The following is a 20,000-nucleotide window of genomic DNA, read 5'->3' as shown; positions in this document are numbered from 1 at the left end:
CAGGGTGTGTGTGTGTTCTAGAATTAGTAGATCATATGCTCCTCACCTATCCAGGTTGTATGTGTCTGTTCTAGAATCAGTAGATCTATATTCCTCACCTGTCCAGGGTGTGTGTGTTCTAGAATCAGTAGATATATGCTCCTCACCTATCCAGGTCGTACATATGTTTGTGTTCTAGAATTAGTAGATCTATATTCTTCACCTGTCCAGGGTGTGTGTGTGTTCTAGAATCAGTAGATATATGCTCCTCACCTATCCAGGTTGTACATATGTTTGTGTTCTAGACTTAGTAGATCTATATTCTTCACCTGTCCAGGGTGTGTGTGTGTTCTAGAATCAGTAGATCTATGTTCCTCACCTATCCAGGTTGTGTGTGTGTGTGTGTGTTCTAGAATCAGTAGATCTATGTTCCTCACCTGCCCAGGATGTATGTATTCTAGAATCAGTAGATCTATGCTCCTCAACTGTCCAGGCTGTGTTTGTGTTCTAGAATCAGTAGATCTATGCTCCTCACTAGAGGTCTTAACGGGTCGGGTAAATCTGAGAGGACCCGAACCGGACCGGAGACCCGTACGGGTCCGGGTCCACATTTCCACGCTTTTATTATGGTCAATTGGGTTCGAGTGGATCCGATTCTATTACCTCGGGTCCCGGGTCTGTTTATCATTATGCGTAATACCCGAGAGAAACACATGACGCGAATTCAGTGAGACCGCGGGTGTGACGCGAGCGGAGACACGGCAGCCACAGTAGGCTACCTTGTGAATAGCAACTTTTCACTCTTATTTGAAAATGTTTTGTTTGGCTTCATGGTCATAGATTTTAACTATAAAAGTGAATTCTATATTATTAATCTTATTCTTCTCCTTGCTAAATTTCATATTCACAAATGTAAGTTCACTGGAAGAACTCCACTTTTTCTTGTGTTTATAAAAGAAGTGTCCTTGTACTTTGATTCGATTGAATTCTCCATGAACAAAAAGGCTTCCAAGTCAAGTTGTATCTCCGTAATGCTTTTGAGGTCTTTATGTAATGAGCTTTTCCCCTGGTGTATTGTGTTTTGTTCATGTGTATGTATGTATGTATATGTATGTGTATGTATATATATATATATTGTTATATTTTGTATACATTGCTTTGTATATTTCTGCATCTTTGAATTATAAAAAAAAAAAAAAAAAAAAAAAAAGCTTTGTGTAGCCTTATTTATTTACGGCTGTTTCATTTCCATGCTGCCACATCACAGCCTGACAAAACAGAGATTGATCCTGTCGAGATTGAGAGGATAAATCGCAATTCCATCCAACTGTGATGCAACAGCATGCAAGCCAACAGCCGTGACAGCCTAAGCGATTAATGCTACTGCTACTTGTTGGCTACTTGCTACTGCCTGTCGGATCTGTAAAATACCCGATCCGACTCGGGTCTCGGGTCTCTGTCCTACTCCTGCTCTCGGACAAAATCGGGTCCGGTATATATATTTTTTTTTTTAAATGATCGGATTTATTCGGATCTCGGAACGAATGTCTCGGGTCCATCTCGGTTTCGGGTCCACATTTTAGACCTGAGAAGACCTCTACTCCTCACCTGTCCAGGGTGTGTGTGTTCTAGAATCAGTAGGTCTATGTTCCTCGCCTGTGCAGGGTGTGTGTGTTCTAGAATCTGTAGATCTATGCTCCTCACCTGCTCAGGGTGTGTGTATGTGTGTGTGTGTTCTAGAATCAGTAGATCTATGCTCCTCATCTGCCCAGGCTGTGTGTTTTAGAATCAGTAGATCTATGCTCCTCACCTGCTCAGGGTGTGTGTATGTGTGTGTGTGTTCTAGAATCAGTAGATCTATGCTCCTCATCTGCCCAGGCTGTGTGTTTTAGAATCAGTAGATCTATGCTCCTCACCTGTGCATGCCCAGATCACTGCGTGTAGCAGCAAGACGGTAGTGCCTGGTCCCCTCCTCTGACACACACACTCCATGACGACTCGCTGGAGCACTTACACACACACTCCTACCTGCAGACACACGCACACGCACGCACGCGCACACACACACACACACACACACACACACTACATTAACATTTTAGTCTACTTTTCCAAGATAACAAAGGAGAGAGCTTGCATGCTGACACAAGACAAAAGGAATGTCCACACTGAGGTTAACGATGCGCAAACCATTTTTTGTCCAGCACCGTTTTGAAAGTTTGAGAATATATTTTTGCATGGTTAACCTCAGTGTGGACATTCCTTTTGCCTTGTGTCAGCGTGTGAGCTCTCCCTACTACTAACTGTTTCTGGCTCACACACCTGATAAAAACCAGAGTAGATAAAGGCTCAAACTATTTTTTCTAACTTAGTCTACATCTACACCCGTCCAACCCGCTCAGATCAAGACCCAGAGGGCAGGAGTGGACTTGGGACGTCTGCTGTCGTAGACGGGACAGTCCTCACATGGACTTCCTCCAACTCTGGACTCTTCAATAATTCACAGGCTGTCCTGAGTTATTTGTGTGGAGCTGCAGAGTACAGTAAGAAGCAGCACACACACGCACGCACGCACGCACGCACGCGCACACACACAGCCGTATAGATGAGTAACACCTGATACCATCTTACACAGAGGAGCTGAACCACGTGACCAGGATGTGTGAGAAGAGCAGAGCAACGCGGTAGAACCGTAGTCTCAGAACATCCAGGCCATTATTGAGAAACCCTGAATCTAACGGTCTCCTTGCAGAGGTCCAGCTCTGTGAGGGCTGGGCAGTCGGTCCGTGGCGGGGCAGCTGGACACGGCTAGCACTGACAGCCATGATGGACGGGAGGGCATTAATGGGCAATACAGAGACCCAGGGAAAGACTGCAACACACACACACACTCTTCTGAGCAGGAATGCATGCAGGCATAACAACACACAACACAAACACACCACACACACACACACACACACACACACACACACACACACACACACAAGCAGATAGTCATGCCTCCGTCACCAACACGCGTTCATACTTCACACTAGCATACATATACACACACACACAACACAACACAACACACACATTCATACATCCATGTTTGTGCGTTACCTCAGCACAGTCTGCAGACGGAGAGGTGATCCAGCCTGCTGGGGCTCCATGCGAGCTGAGGAAGAGGAGGAGAGGAAGCGGAGGAGGAGGACGAAGAAGAGGTGAAGGACCTCCTTCCTGGTCCAGCAGCAGCAGAGCGCGGCCGGGTGGTCTGGGTGGTCTGCTAGCCACACCGGAGCTCCTGCGGATCCATCTATGCATCAGCTCTCTCAGGCTGACGTAGGCAGACAAGCTGTGGCCATGCCGACAGAGGAGGGAGGGAGGGAGGAAGAGAGAGGCAGGGGGGGAGAGTGAGGGAGGGAGAGAGAGAGGGAGAGAGAGGGAGGGAGAGAGGGAGGCAGGCAGGGAGGGAGAGAGGCAGGGAGGGAGAGGGAGAGAGGGAGGGAGAGAGGGAGAGGGGGAGAGAGAGAGGGTGAGGGAGGGAGGGAGATGGGGAGGGAGAGAGAAGGATGTGGAGGAGAGAAAGGGGGAGGATTTGAGCAGAGGGCGAGAGAGAGGAGAGAGTGGGAGGGGAAGAGAGACAAAAGAAGGGAGGTGCTAGAGAAAGGGATCTGCGGACTGCACGTGTGACCAGAGAGGAGAGTGGTGAGAGACGGAGATAGAGAGAGAGGAGAGTGGTGAGAGACTGGGGTAGACAGAGAGAGGGTGACCTGTCAGTCTTCTGATGTGCAGAACAAGACCTCATCCGATTATCTATCGATCTAGCAACCCCCCCCTTAACCTGGAGGGCTTGAACAACTGCAATCTGTGCTCGTCTACTCTAGCCTGAAAAGCCTCTGCATTGCAGCTCTGCAGACAGGCGAGAGTAGCTGCAGACAGAGCACTGCAGCCCAAGGCAGAAGCAGTCGAGTCCAGAGTCCCCGCTGGCTAACTGTCTCACCACCACAAACCGACACCAGTCAGGCTAACCACTGCTCTGCCTAACCTGATTAGTATTTATAGAGACAATTGCTTATGGTGGATCCAAAAAACGGCTACATAATACCCACAACATATTATCAATACTAACAGTTAGGAAGCCTGTTCTTCCAAGTTCTTTTCATCATTTTTTTTCTTCTTTTAAATCTGTTGATGTACCTCATGTGTTGTGTTGTTTTTGTATTGCATGTCTGTAATTGTGAATGCTGCCTGCTTGGCCAGGGCTCACTTGTAAAAGAGTTGACAATCGATGTGATTTTCTCTGGTTAAATAAAGGATAAAAAAAAAACATGATTATTGTAAATGTTGAGTTCTAATAATGCAAGTTAAGTTAGAAGGATGTACACGGATGAACTGATTCTGATCCTGAATACATTTTTAAAACCAAAACCACAGAGCACATTAGACTTTTTAAATTATTTCTTTATTTATATATATTTATTTATTCATCTCAGTTTGGTTGGTATTCTTTTTAATCATCGTTGTTGCACTTTAGTATTTTTGTACTCAAAACAAAAACAAACAAAAAAGACAAAATTAACCGATAGAAAAGAGAACATGAGATTCGGGTGCAGAAGCCTAGTTCCTACGAGGGAGGGAGGGAAGGAGGGAGGGAGGGAGGGAGAGAGGGAGGGAAGGAGGGAGGGAGGGAGAGAGGGAGAGAGGGAGGGAGGGAGGGAGGGAGGGAGAAAAGACAGGACAGACAGAAGAGAAGAACAAAGCTATTCTCATCTGTCACACTCTGTTGTAGACCCAGGGAGCTGACCTGGAGTCAGTTTCCGACGTTGCCCTCTCAAGGATCAGGTCTAGGATGGGGGGGATAACTGATCCTAGATCTGCGACGCTTCGCAGCAACACGACGCCTCCTGACCAATGATGCACCGGGGACGAGCAGGTGTGGGGGGCGGGGTCCTTAAAGGGTTGGCGTCCCCCCCCTCACTGTAGAGGGTCAACTCAAACCACCCGTCACCCCCAGATGGTGCTCCACTCCGCACTGAGGACGCAGATCCCCGTTGGAACTCTGGACAGGGAATGGCTCCTCGCTCCATCACGTCGCAGGCAAGGCCGACTTGCGTCCTCCAGTCGTGGGGTAGAGGGAGGAGGGAGCGAGGGAAGGAGATACAAAAAGAGATGGGGGCGGAGGTGGAGGTGGGGGGTAGCAAGTGTGCAGAGTATTTCCCTCCTTGGTTACCGTAGCCAGGAGGAGGGGCCATGTCCGTTATGAGTCAACCAATAGGATGGCGGCAGGGGTCAAACACCGCTGCAGACGAGAGAGGAAGTAATGGAGAGACAGAGAGGAAGAGGCGTGTCCAACTCCTCCACCCCCTAATGTTCATGATGATATGTCAGCTATTTTACATATCCCCTCCTCCATTTCCAGAACAGTCTCTGAACCCGCCCCCCACCCCTCCTCAAAAGGGGGAGTGGTCCACCCCACCCAACAAGAACATGACTACAGCCACACTGACACCAACGATTGAAATGATAGAAAGCAACACAAATAATTACTCTCCTCTTCAAGTGTCTCGATAATAAAACAATAAAAGAATAATCTTTTTTTTCCATGACAACAAAACAGTCACTCACACTTCTCAACTGTCCTCTTTTGGCTAAAAATCTCAATATTCAGAAAAAAACCCAGATATCTGAACATCCAGAAATACAAATAATAACAATAGCGATATAAAAAAAAAGCCTCCCCAAGCAACTCCAAAACCAAAAGGTTTGATAGAGAAATTGCAATTGCGGTCTATACATGGCATCACTGTACAGGGAGAAGAGAGGGGTGGGTTGAACTAGCCACAACGCAACACAGGAGAGAGGGGTGGGTTGGACTAGCCACAACGCAACACAGGAGAGAGGGGGGGGGGGGCGAGCGAGGGAGAGGAGACAAGGAGGGGGGAGAGAGAGAGAGAAAAAAAGAGAGAGAGATGGAATGAAGAGCAGGGATGAAGGAGAGGTGATCAAATGAGGTATTGAGAGAAGAAGGCAGGATGGAGAGAGGATGGAGAGGGGCAGAGAAGATCAAAGATCTCTTGAACCAAAAGTGCAGAATTACTTCAGTAATCAAAACAAAAAAATAATGTTGTCTTCCTTACAACACAGAACTGTTTTTTCATTTAATAATAATAATAATAATAATATCCATTAAAATCATAATAACAATAAAACATATTTTACAGAAAGCAGTAATAACAACAATAGTAACAATAATGATCATAATTTCGACATGAACATTAACTGTAAAAATGAATTCCAAAAAAAAAAAAAAAAAAGGAAATTAAGAAAAAAGAACGACAGAACAGAAAAGTAAAAGATGAGAGCTGGTTGTCTTGTGCGATCGCGTCGTCACTGAGCTGAGCACCACTGAGCCTGACCTGGAAACCCCCCCTGCCAGCCCAGTGGAACGGGCCACTCTGGGAGAGGGTCTGAGGTTACAGCCACTCCGGAATGGTCCACTGGAACACAGCGGAGGGGGGGAGGGAGGAGCGGACAGAACCTCACAGACTTCCCCACACACAGACTTGGTGTAAAATACTTTGGGTTTGTGGCTGAAGGTATGTGCGTGTGGTTGTGCGTGTGTGAGAGAGTCTATGTGTGTGTGCATGTGTGTGTGTATGTGTGTGCGTTTTGAGTACGTTAACAATTGTCTATATGTTTTGCCTGTATGAATGCCTTGGACATTGAGGCGCTTGGAGTAGGTTGCTATGGCAACAGTTAAGACGGAGGGGCAGGGGGCACGAGGGGGGTATGGAGGAGGGCGGGGTCAGAGAGGGCGGGGGGGGGGGGGCTGGGGGGGGGTAGGCAATCTATCCAATCAAATGAAAGAGCAAAAATGGAGAGAGCCAATGGCAATGCTTGCTGGATGGCTGTGCTGAACGCTGGCACTTTAACCCCCCCCCTCCCTCCACCCCCTCCCCCCGCCAGGGCTGCGGGCCGCCCTCCCCAAGACAGGTGCACAGCGCCCCCCTCTGGACAGACAATGGCGGTTTGGCGTGATGCAGCTCGACACGGGTGTCTTGATATGGACCTCTGTACACGCGGGACACTCCTGGGAAGACACAGGGCGACAGGCCACCGTCAGCTTTACCATCTGAGCTGTCCAAATGATCGCCTGTGCAGGCGTGCGTGTGTGTGTGTGCGTGTGTGTGCGGGCGTACCTGTGCTAGACGCCGGCCTGCTCCATGCTGTACTGCAGATCTGGAGGTTTGTAGCTGAGCAGCATGTCACTGGTGCAGGACGAGGGGTAGCAGGAGGGGGCGTGGAGCTCCCCCTCCACGTCACACACTGAGGGGGGGGGGGGGGGGGGGGGGGGTGTCACATATCAGCTGGACGTCACTCACTCAGGAATCTGGTTGGTTGTGACTGAGGCTCAATAGTAATTCTCACACACTGTATTATGTACACAGCACACACTTTCACATTTGGTGTATGTTCTGTGTGTGTGTGTGTGTGTGTGCTCGTGTGTGTCTCACTGACCAGACTCCTCCCGCTGGTGGAGTTGCTGGCTTCCTGTCAGTGACGTTTGGCTGAGAATGTCAGACATGCGGGCGGAGCTTAGGGCTTTCCCAGCCAATAGGCTCATCCCAGACATGGGCTCGGTCTGATCCTATTGGTGGAAAGAAACACATGAGACTTAGACAGACATCTAACAGAGAGGTGTCTGAGAGCATCATACAAGCCTGGAGGACTACATTGACCAGCAGTGGACTACATTAACTAGCAGTGGACTACATTAACCAGCGGTGGACTACATTAACCAGCCTAGACTGCATTAACCAGCCTGGACTGCATTACCAGCAGTGGACTATATTAACCAGCGGTGGACTGCATTAACCAGCGGTGGACTACATTAACCAGCGGTGGACTACATTAACCAGCGGTGGACTACATTAACCAGCGGTGGACTACATTAACCAGCGGTGGACTACATTAACCAGCGGTGGACTGCATTAACTACAATACTGTTTTTTGGAAAACATAGCATCATGCTGCCTGCGTTCCAGTTGTATCGGAAACATTGGATGTTCTGAGTTCAATGTTAAAATCGTTATCAAATACATCATCTGAACTCATATTTCCGCCATGTTACTCAGAGGGGGGTGGGGGGGGGGTGGGGGGTCTACCCCGACCTGATCCGACGGCGCTGCTGACGTCAAATCAAGATGGCTGCTCCGCAAATCAACAAAAAGTGAAAGCTGTAATAAGACTGTTTAGTTTATTAGCACTTCTGTCTTATTTGTGTATCATAGTTACACACAGTACTGTCCAACTTCTATCAATGGACAATGTTGCTATGCTGTTCCTATGTATGCGTGAAACAGCGCATAGTGCGTTGTTATCTACTGGTATTGCTAACACTGGCTTACTTGGCTAGAATTACAAAGATGGGGCGAAAGTGGGTTTTTCGCATTTGTTACTGGAACACATGGGTTATGACGTCATCCCATGTGCCAAATTCAGACATCCGATACAAGTGGAACGCAGGATCAGGATGTCCACCCCCCACACACTCTTCTCTCTGTAAAGCGCAGTGTGTTGCCTTTGTGTATGAAATGCGCCATATAAATGAAGCTTGATTTGATTTAACTAGCAGTGGACCACATGAACCAGCAGTGGACCACATTAATCTAAATGTATGTTACATACACAGAACATGGGTCAGGTGGAAGTGGATAGGAGTTCATTTAGAGGTCAGCTGGTCACATGGTACCAAGGAATTAATAAATGTTTTTCCCATACCAACCGACCCCTCCCTTCCAGGATTTTCCAATACATTATTCTTTTAAACACACGTATACACACACACGTATACACACACGTATACACACACACGTATACACACACACACACACACACACCCGTTTACACCTTGCATTAAAATGTGTCTCCTATCGAGATTGTATCTAGATAATGATTTAGCCTGATTACATTTACACCTGGCATTAATATGCGTTTCGATTACCTTCAACCTGATCCATTTGAGATCCGATCGACTCTGTCCTGCTGATAATCGTCACATCCTGTTTGTTCTTGAATATTTTCGTCTGACTAAATTGAGAGTAGACACTTTTGTCTCGTCTGGACTCCAACCTTGACCAGGATCCATTTTAATGCTTTCTTGCTAGCTGCCATGGAAGCCTGCTCCTTGCTGGTCTGGAACCGGCGCGTTCCAACGGCTACGTATTTCCGCCCACGTTGTTGATATGTGGATTAAAAACGCATTTCCATTTACAGTACACTTTTATTAAATGTGGTCGAAATGCATCCCTGACCACCTCCGGAGGTGGTTTGGCCGATCGGATCGCAATCCGTCCTCAAAGCGTTTTGAGCGCATTTACACCAGTATTTTCATGTGGTTCAGCACGATCAGATTGCAATCTGATCACCAAAAACGCATTTTAATGCAAGGTGTAAACGGGGTCACAGTTCTCAGAAAACAGAGCACCGTTGGCCTATCCAGGGGCCACGGACACCAAAGCAGCCGCCCAGAGCTCCCGTGAGCGTCACAGACAACATGACTCACATAGGCGTCGTCGCAGGTCTGGATGGTGTGGTGCCGTTGCAGTTGCCCGCGGGGCCGGTACCCCTCGCCCTGAGGACCCCTGCTGGAGTAGCCCACGCCATTGTGATCGGGCATCTCCATGGCCTGCCCCTGGGTCCTACAGTCCACATGCTCATTGTCTGAAAGGGAGGGAGGGAGAGTAGAGAAATACAGAGGAATAATATTAAACTTCCCCAACGGGTGGCCGTCAGACACATCTGAACGCCTATACAGTATGTAGTAATAATAATAATAATAATAATAATAATGTATTTTATTTGTATATGTAATATTCACAGTACTGGGCAGGGAGTGTGGATTCAAGGGTCTTTATTTGTTAAGTGTGCAAGATACAGGAACCCTGTTCAAGCAAATGCTTAAGGAACGTGTGTGTGTGTGAGGAATGTGTGTGTGTGGGTGTGTAAGCTACAGTGGGAGGGGGGGTGCAGGTCTGTATCTCACCTCTAGCAGCCGGGGCAGCCCTTATGTAGGCGTGTCTGTGTGTGGGGGAGTTGTAGGGGGGCGTGACCCCCCTAGGCGGCCCCAGCAACTCGTGCCCCTCCCCACACGCCCCGGTGGCCTTGGCCAGGAGGCCGGCGTCGTGGTGGGGGGGCGGGGCGGGGTAGCCCGCCGGCGGCCCTTCGTCGTCCTCCTCCATGCTCTCCGAGTGGGGCAGCCCCGGGACCTGGACGTCCGGGGGCCGGATCTGCAGCAGGTGGTGGTAGTGGGGCGCCGCCCCCGGGGGCACGGCCTGGGCCTCCAGACCGCCGTCCCCCCCCTGGCTGAGCTGGTGGAGCAGCAGCAGCTCGCCGTAGTCCTGGGGGCCGCCGGGCGGGGTGGGCGGGCCCGGCCGGGGGCTCTGTCTCTTCAGCAGGGCCGCCAGGTCCTGGGGGGGCAGCCGGGGGTCCGCGTGGCCCGTCAGGGAGTGGCGGGGCGACAGGAGGCCCTGGAGGGTGGGGGTGACGTGCTGTTGTGGGGGGCGGTAGTCCAGGGGGGTGGGCGACAGAAGGGCCTGCTGGAGGGCGGAGGGGCTGCCGTAGCCCCCCGCCCCCACCCCGCCCTGGTAGCCCTCCAGGCCCGGCACCTTGAGAGACGCCGCCCCCTGCAGGTAGGGGTTGTAGCTGCCCACCACGCCGGAAGGCCCCCGCCCGCCGTCGCCGAACAGGTGGGGGTTGAACTGGGCCTGCTGGTCGTAGCCCGTGGAGAAACGGCCTAGACTGCGACTGGAGGAGAGAGAGAGGGGGTCAGAATTAGCTCCGTAGTCGGGGGGAAGACGATGTAACATCAGCTCTCTAACAGCAGGGGGCGCTGGTTAGAAACTGGTACTGTACATCTCCTCTCCACGCTGCACCCTGACCGAGTTTGAAGTAAACCGATCGATAAGAAATAATCTTGAACTGGAATCACAGTATGAGAGGTGAGACAGCTGAGACTAGCCACTAAGTTTACCACTAAACTGACCACTCACACACATGCCACTAGACCTCCAGGGGGAGACAAAACTGAAAGCTATGATCAGCTGATTTACAGACCCTCCTTCCCAGTGAATAATGAGCTCCGGGTCTAGAATCACCATGAACACACTCTCACACACATGCATCATACACACGTCCATACGGTACACACTAGGGGTGGGAATCGGTACTGATCTCACAATTCGATTTCGATTCTTGGGGTTACAATTCGATTTCAAAACGATATTTGATTACTGACGATTAACAATGTGATAGTTTGTAATTTTCAATGACTTTTCTACCATTTGACTACAGTAACACATTAAATACACACCAAGTGCAAAATTATTGCACCCCTACTGGACCAAGGGCAAACACACATTTTGACAACAAAATGTCTGTAACTTTAGTGTGAAAAACAGACTGAAAAGAAAATTGTGTGAAAGCGGGATAAAAATCTGAAAATAAATCAATGGGAGATTTAAAAAAGTATATTATAATATATATTGTCAGTTATAATACATTTATAATCTATTATATTAATATGTATTTATTATATTATAATTTAAAGGGGTCCATGTTTGAAAAACTAACTTTTTCATTGTTTTTGCATGTATTTGAGTCTCTGATGGGCCTACTAACACACAAAGTATGAAGTGAAATAACCCAGTCATTTTGTTGTGGTCAGCCAAAATGAAAACAGAAAAAAAGTCAGTCCCAGCAAGCCATTCAAATCTCCTGTGTCAAATTATGGTACAGTCGGGGACCTATTATAATAATCCCGCCCCCATCTGAATACCTCCAATCACCTGCGTTTGTTTACCTGGTTATAAAGGCTGACATTATTTGCAGGTCCCGCTAGCTAGCATAATGTCTTTGCATGGAAAATGCTCTGTTCTTGGATGTACAAAGCAGCACAGATCGTCTCCCAAGCTCAAAGGACAGAAGAGCTAAGTGGATGAATTGTATTTTTGATGGCAACGTTCCTGCTGAAACACTGGCAGTGTGTGCTAGCCATTTTTTGCCCGATTGCTTTTCCAACCTGGGTCAGTACAATGCAGGATTTTCAGATAAACTCTCTCTAAATGATCAAGCAATATCAACTGCCCGTGGAAATTATGCAGAAACTGTTAATAATTATGCTGTGTTTGTTTGCATATAGTTCTCATACTAACTAGCTAACACGAACAAACTCCCCTTTTGCCTCAATCCGGATGCTTGTCTCATCATATGTTAGAGTAACGTTAGTGGAATGAAATTGGTAGACTTCTAGTTCATCAAGTGGTCATTAAGAAGTGGACATCATTGGATTCCCTTCGGCCTACAGAAATCTAGCTTTCATTGTTTGTAGTCGAATGGTGTCATATTGCCTGGTGGTGTATAACTAGCGATTGTAGCTAGAGGTAACAGCATGCAACCGTGGAGATAACAACATGGGCACTAACGCTATCATGTTTAGTCAGGGAGAGAGGACAATGACATTTGTCACAGTGGCATCGAGTGTGGATGGTCCAGGATAGCCAGATATATTTGAGGTAGCATAGCGCCGTCAACAACCCTCGTTCTCTAGCCTACCCAACTTGCTCTTAGCTGAGCTCATTTGCATATGAAAAAGCACTCAATCCGCTCAATCTGATCTTGTGGTCAACGGAGGGATATAGAGGCATGCTAGAACGCTTATTCTGAGTGGTATTTTCAGCAAAAACACATGTTTTGGGGACCACAAAGACATTACATTGTTGAAAATTTGCATAATAGGACACCTTTAATATAATTATATATTCCTTTTTTCTTTTTCCCAGAATTTGTGAATAGATCGATAATCGTAGAGAATAAAATCACAATTCGTACTTCTTTTATCTGGGAAAAAAATGCTTCGGATTTGTGAATCGATCAATAACCGTAGCTTACATAGACAATAGAATTGCAAAACACAGACTGAAAACCAAATTGGGTGAAAGTGGGATAATTTTATAAGATAGGATTTTTCAGAATTTGTGAATCTATCGATAATCGTAGAGAATAGAATCGCGATTCTTACATGAATCTATTTTTCCCACCACCTCTAGTACACACACGCACAAATGCACACATACACACAGCTTGTCGGCTGTGTTTGTCTACCTACGATATCCTACTGCTGTGCTGCTGTTACAGCAGGGTCTATGTCTAGGATCAACTGGACACGCCCAGACACTTCTGTTCACCATGAGGGGGAGCAGCACCAAGACTGATCCTGGACCAGGCTTCAGAGGCATCTGGAGCAACTGAGGTGGGGCGGGGGGGGGGGGGGGGGGGGGGGCTTGGTTCTACCTCTAAAACTCACTCTCTCACTTACATGCATCCTCTTAGCCAGCCAATCAAAGTGGAGGACTGGCGGGTGATGTCATCTCAGTCAAGTAGGTTTGGGTTACAAAACAGAACGTTGGTAAGAATACCTAGACTAACATCCAGAACGTAACAGCTAGGATTCCGACCACGCACACACACACGCACACAGTTTCTCATGACACCCCACATGAGGCAGCTCTGACCAGACTTTACTACGCTGTAGTAGGAGGATGTAGCGACACACTATCTGGCCTGTGGAGCCTCGGAGCGGTGCTCTGTGGCGGCCTGCAGGGGGCGCTGTAGCACCAGGCAGATCAAATATGAGCACTTGAAGGAGGTTGGTACATGGGGGGTGAGAAATCTGACTGTCAACACTGGAGGAAACCTTGAAAAGAAAAAAACTGTCGCAAAAAAAAAAAGAAAAGTTTAAAAAAGTGAGTCTTCCTGAGGACAGAGAGAGAGAGAGAAACACAGAGAGAGAGACAGAGAGAGAGAGACAGAGAGAGAGAGGCAGAGAGAGAGAGAGGAAAAAATAGAAATAAAAAAAATAAAAGTGAAGTGAAGCCGGGGGCGGGAGGGTCGGAGGTCACCTGTGCGTCTCGGCGTTGTCGGCGCTCAGCTGCTTGCCCAGGACGCGGTGGCCGCACGCCGTGGACAGGAAGCTGCCCTGGCCGCGGGCCCCGCCCCCCAGCTCCACCTCCTGGACCTGGATGGTCACCTGCTGGGGCACCACGGCCTGGGCTAGCGGGACCCCCTGGCGGGCGGGGCCAGGCTGCTGCTGCTGCTGGGGCGGGGTCAGGGCCACCACGCGGGAGGGAGGGGGGCTACCGCTCTGGGCCTGGTAGAGGGAGGGGCTGTGCTGGTACTGGACCGCCGGCTGACCAGCTGGGGGGGGGGAGGAGAGGGGAGGAGGAGAAGTTGAGGGGGAAGGGGAGAGAGGAGGAGGGGACAGGCGAGATCTGGAGAGTGAGTAGACATGCGGTGTAGAGCTACGAACATGAACACAGCTGACGCGCTGCTGTAGCTCTCTCAACAGATAGATCATGAGTTGGGAGATAGAGAGACAGCTGAGGAGAGGAGGAGAGGAGGACAGAGAGAGAGAGATGGCAGATGACAGAGAGGGCTAGAGAGAGAGATGAGAGGGTTAGAGAAAGAGAGAGATGAGAGGGTTAGAGAGAGAGAGATGAGAGGGTTAGAGAGAGAGAGAGAGATGAGAGGGTTAGAGAGAGAGAGAGAGATGAGAGGGTTAGAGAGAGAGAGATGAGAGGGTTAGAGGGAGATGACAGATGACAGAGAGGGCTAGAGAGAGAGAGAGAGATGAGAGGGTTAGAGAGAGAGAGATGAGAGGGTTAGAGAGAGAGATGAGAGGGTTAGAGAGAGAGAGAGGTGAGATGGTTAGAGAGAGATCGAGAGGGAGGGTTAGAGAGGAAGAGATATGGAAAGATGGAGGGAGAGGGTTAGAGAGAGAGAGATGGAGGGAGAGGGTTAGAGAGAGAGATGGAGAGAGAGGGTTAGAGAGAGAGAGAGAGATGAGAGGGTTAGAGAGAGATGGAGGGAGAGAGTTAGAGAGAGAAAGATTGAGGGAGAGGGTTAGAGAGAAATATTGAGGGAGAGGGTTAGAGAGAGAGATGGAGGGAGAGGGTTAGAGAGAGAGAGATGGAGGGAGAGGGTTAGAGAGAGATATAGAAAGATGGAGGGAGAGGGTTAGAGAGAGAGAGATGGAGGGAGAGGGTTAGCGAGAGAGGGAGAGAAGGAGAGAGAGAGAGGGAGAGAGAGACAGAGGGAGAGAGGAGCTCACCATGCCCCTGCATCATCTCTGCAGAGCCCGGAGGAGGGCTCTGATTGGACTGTCTGAAGAGGTGGTTGCTGGGATGTGTAGGTGGCGGGCTGGAGGGCTGGATCCGCAACCTGAGAGAGGAGAGGAGGAGAGGAGGACAGGAGGAGAGGAGAGAGGAGGAGAGGGGTGGAGAGGAGGAGAGGAGAGAGGTAGAGAGGAGGAGAGAAGAGAGGAGGAGAGAGTAGAGAGAGGAGGAGAGGAGGACAGGAGAGGCGATAGAGGAGAGAGGAGGAGAGGAGGACAGGAGGAGAGGAGATAGAGGAGAGGAGATAGGGAGGAGGAGGAGAGGAGGACAGGAGAGGAGATAGAGGAGAGAGGAGGAGAGGAGGACAGGAGGAGAGGAGATAGAGGAGAGGAGATAGAGAGGAGGAGGAGAGGAGGACAGGAGAGGAGATAGAGGAGAGAGGAGGAGATAGAGGAGAGGAGATAGAGAGGAGGAGGAGAGGAGGACAGGAGAGGAGATAGAGGAGAGAGGAGGAGGAGAGGAGATAGAGAGGAGGAGGAGTGGAGGACAGGAGAAGAGGAGGAGAGAGGAGAGAGGAGGAGGAGAGGAGATAGAGAGGAGGAGGAGAGGAGGAGAGGAGATAGAGAGGAGGAGGAGAGGAGGACAGGAGAAGAGGAGGAGAGAGGAGGAGAGGAGAGATATAACACTGATCAACGGTACTCCACAGAGGCTGGTTTCTCAGCTGATGTTATATATGCGTGTGTGTGTGTGTGAGTGTGAGTGTGTGTGTGCGTGTGCGTGAGTGTGAGTGTGTGTGTGTGCGCGTGTCCTCACCTCTGTAGCTGGTGGGTCAGATGACTGGGCTGGCTCTCTCCGTGTCCCAGAGACAAGGCCTACGGGACAAACAGACTATTAGTCTGAGTTCACTGCATTTGTCATCATGACCTGCTTGTTTGTGCGGGAGGTGTGCATTGTCTGTGTGTGTATTGTCTGTGTGCAGGTCTATGTGTTTGTGTGTATGTGTGTGTGTGTGTATGTGTATGTAAGAGAGACACAGAGAGAGTGGGAGAGAGAAAGCAGCAGGGTAATGACGACACAAATAAAGGTCATTGTGACCTTTTTCTGTCTCTCCTGCTGATAAAAACATGCTCTGTGTGTGTGTGTGTGTGTGTATATATATATATATATATATATATGTGTGTGTGTGTGTGCGCGTGTATATGTGTGTGTGTGTGTGTATATATATGTGTGTGTGTGTGCGTATATGTGTGTGTGTGTATACAGGTATATGTGTGTGTGTGTGTATATATGTGTGTGTGTGTGCGTATGTGTGTATATATGTATGTGTGTGTGTGTGTGTGTGTGACCTGTATCTGCTGGTGTAGGATCTGCTGCTCTTGCTGGTACAGGACATGCTGCTGCTGTGTGTGCTCCAGTAGCCTCTCATCCCGCGGAGCCGCGTACATCTTCTGCAACTGCTCGCACTCCTGTGACACACACACACACACACACACACACACACACACACACACACACACACACACACACACACACACACACACACACACACACACACACACACACACACACACACACACACACAGACACGCACATGAGACAGGTCAGTAGGAAATGTGAGTTCCCGTCTTTTATGGTTTCCTAGGACGTGTTTTTTTCAGGAGGTAGTAAACCCCCGTGTAGACTGAACCCCCATGGCTGCAGTTCCACCCTCCTTCCTGTAACCCCGGCCACCTCAGCGGGGGGGTGCTCAGGGTGAAAGGTCATGTTTACCCGACCTTTGACGACCTCCTCTCCGCCTGCGTTAGCCGCTGCGCGTCAGCCCGGCCGGCTCTCGGGGATTAGCCCGCTCGGTGACATCAGCGGCCGCGCTGATCCCTGTACAGCCCTGTGACTGGTCACCTCTGCTGAAACGCCAGCCCTGACCCTGCTCCCGACCCTCTTAAAACCTCTTATTCCACTCCCCCCACGTTTGACCCCGCACCACCTCAACCTCCCGTGCCCTCCCTGGCCTGGACAAGACCCCTCCCGGCCCAGAAACACACACACACACCCGCTAAGCAGCTGACCGACGACAAGATCTAGCTACGACGGCTCTACTCCACACCTTTGACTGAAGAAGAGGACGGTTTGTTTTTCAGCTCCCTGATGATGCAATAGGCTTAGCTGTATTAGAACTAAAGTAGTAGCATAGTAGTAGTGTGCTAGTAGTGTTATGCTAGCAGTGTTAGCTGTCTGAGCGGAGTGATATTAGTACTATTGAAGTAGTATGATAATATAGTACCTCTTTAACCTGTACCTGTACCTATACCTATGACAGTATAGTACCTGTTAGTAATACATACTGTGTAGTAGGACTATAGTAGTAGTATGGTAGTATTGTGTGGAACTCCAACCTCCCCTGACATATCAAGCTCAGCTTCCTTTATGTGATGGTGGAGTCCCTTCTCCTATGGGGCTGGACCCTGAAGCCCACCCTGCAGGAGTCCCTGGATGGGTGCTACGCCAGAACGCTGTGTTCAGTACTGAACATCAGCCAGAACAAGCATCTAACCAAAAAGCATCTGTATGGGGGGGGTCACCAACGGCGAGTGAGAAAACAGCAGCCAGGAGAACGAGGCTGGCCGGTCACTGCCAGAGACACCAGGAGCAGCTGGCCAGCAAACTGGTGCTGTGAGAGCCGTCCCACCGGAAAGCCCCCTGTACTTTTCTCCCCGGGAGAAAATTCCCCCAGAACTCTCTATTCCCTAGAACCCCCCGTGTAGACAGCGTTCAGACAGCGGGGTAGGACCCCTCTCCCCCCCCCCCGCCGCACACAGGGAGACCAGGGACTCCCCTACTTTATAGCTGCGTTATCAAGGCAGTTGCAAGAGAGAGAAAATAACTAATTCTTGGATTTCTGTCGATGGGGAAAATGATTATTTTTCAGCAGGTGTCTTAGTTACAACAAGACTGAACTAGGAAAGCGGTTTCGTGTTTACACGTATGGTTTTTATTCAGTTTAGTTTGAAAAATCCCCTCGAACCTCATCTGTCTAGGGGAAAAAATATTTTCTCCATCAGATGTCTTAGTTACAACAACATTGAACTAGGAAAGCAGTTTTTTGTGTGGGATTTATTCTGATGTCTGATTTGGAACATCAACACGATCGCTAAATGCAGAAGCTATTTTGCGCAGTGAATTGAAACATGGCGTCGTTGAAATAAAACTTTGCCGGTAGGCTCCCTGCTCAGCCAATCAGAAATGTGTGAAAGCGCCTATGGGCATCGATCACGAGGGCGTCCTAGCTAACCTACGTGGACGTACTAAAGACAGACGCAGGGGCGGAAAGTACTGGCGAGCTAGCCAGATGCATGGAGGATCGAGGTGACTTGAAACGCTGGTGGAGTTTGACCTAGAGAGCACCTGTTTGACCTGGCTGATAAAATACTGTAATATTACTGTGTAGTATAGTAGTATTGTATGGCATACCTGTTTGAGCTGTGGCTGTGGTAATACTAGTAGTATTAGTACTTTAGTAGTAGTATGGTAGTATATTACCTGTTTGAGCTGTGGTTGATGAGGTACTACAGTAATACTGTGTAGTATTAGTACTATAGTAGTAGTATGGTAGTATTGTACCTGTTTGGCCTTGCTGATGAGGTACTGCAGTAGTATTGTGTGGTATTAGTACTATAGATAGACTGATGGATAGATAGAAGCCTTTATTTAGACAAGGGAGAACATACTGAGACCAGGTCTCTTTTACAGATGTGCCCTGCTTACAAACAACATACACAGTAATTCAGTAGCAGAGTACAGAAAAATACAAGAACTGTGATAGCGTGTAGACAACAATGACAATGTACAAAAACGTATACAGTAATACAGTAGCAGAGTACGAAAAATACAAAAGTAGTAACAAGGTACAGGGGTACAGAGTAGAATAATTATTAAAGTACAGTAAGGAAATGACTAGCATCAATGGCATTTACAAACTACAGTCCCATGGGTATCAGGTAATAATTCTTTAAGTGTCTGAAGAGGAATAAGGGATGGGAGCTTGTTTTGTTTCTGAAAGGAGTTCCAGAGTTTGGGGCCCGCAATGCAAAAAGCTTCATGCTAGTGGTGCGTGTGAGCGAGTGGGATCGTTTGAAACATGAAATGAGAGGAGGCTGGATCCCCCTTCACTGTGATAGACAGGGTCAGGGGACGTTAGGACAGAGGCTGAGGCGTGCATGTAGAGGGTGTCACCACAGTCAAGAACTGGCAAGATGTTTGTCTCTATAATCCTTTTTCTACTCTCCTGGGAGAAACGCGATTTGTTTCTACATAGAAATATATAGGATCCTATCTACTATCTACAGTTACTGGTAATATTGTACCTGTTTGAGCTGGCGGATGAGGTGCTGCAGTAATACTGTGTAGTAGTATCAGTGATACAGTAGTAATATGGTAGTATTGTACCTGTTTGAGCTGGCGGATGAGGTACTGCAGTAGTATCATGTGTAGTATCATGTGTAGTATCATGTGTAGTATCAGTACCACAGTAGTAGTATGGTGGTACTGTACCTGTTTGAGCTGGCAGATGAGGTACTGCAGTAGTATGGTGTAGTATCATGTGTAGTATCATGTGTAGCATCATGTGTAGCATCATGTGTAGCATCATGTGTAGTATCATGTGTAGCATCATGTGTAGCATCATGTGTAGCATCATGTGTAGCATCATGTGTAGTATCATGTGTAGCATCATGTGTAGCATCATGTGTAGCATCATGTGTAGTATCAGTACCCCAGTAGTAGTATGGTGGTACTGTACCTGTTTGAGCTGGCAGATGAGGTACTGCAGTAGTATGGTGTAGTATCATGTGTAGCATCATGTGTAGCATC

The 20,000-nt window shown here is 48.7% G+C and overlaps 2 protein-coding genes across 2 annotated transcripts in view; both read right to left on the bottom strand.

Moving 5' to 3' along the window:
- The window catches only part of tmem25 (transmembrane protein 25), a gene marked incomplete at both ends in the record, with an annotated part of 11,600 nt that extends 6,384 nt beyond the window's left edge, over window positions 1-5,216 (bottom strand). The window contains one exon of the mRNA XM_084461387.1: window positions 5,195-5,216. Within this exon, the coding sequence (XP_084317513.1) occupies window positions 5,195-5,216 (22 nt within the window). The remainder of the gene's footprint in view (window positions 1-5,194) is intronic.
- The window catches only part of sik3 (SIK family kinase 3), a 34,730-nt gene continuing 19,188 nt past the window's right edge, over window positions 4,459-20,000 (bottom strand). Inside the window, exons 17-25 of the mRNA XM_084447781.1 lie at window positions 16,481-16,600; window positions 15,948-16,006; window positions 15,131-15,240; window positions 13,923-14,217; window positions 10,010-10,770; window positions 9,530-9,687; window positions 7,483-7,612; window positions 7,164-7,290; window positions 4,459-7,054 (exon numbers count right to left, since the gene is read on the bottom strand). Of these exons, the coding sequence (XP_084303907.1) occupies window positions 7,169-7,290; window positions 7,483-7,612; window positions 9,530-9,687; window positions 10,010-10,770; window positions 13,923-14,217; window positions 15,131-15,240; window positions 15,948-16,006; window positions 16,481-16,600 (1,755 nt within the window). The 3' untranslated portion in view covers window positions 4,459-7,054; window positions 7,164-7,168. The remainder of the gene's footprint in view (window positions 7,055-7,163; window positions 7,291-7,482; window positions 7,613-9,529; window positions 9,688-10,009; window positions 10,771-13,922; window positions 14,218-15,130; window positions 15,241-15,947; window positions 16,007-16,480; window positions 16,601-20,000) is intronic.

Source organism: Borostomias antarcticus, assembly GCF_949987555.1.
Source record: "Borostomias antarcticus genome assembly, chromosome: 1".
In the NCBI taxonomy this organism is placed as follows: Eukaryota; Metazoa; Chordata; class Actinopteri; order Stomiiformes; family Stomiidae; genus Borostomias; species Borostomias antarcticus.
The sequence above is the reverse complement of the archived record's forward strand: the minus strand, read 5'-3'. Positions and strand labels throughout refer to the sequence as shown.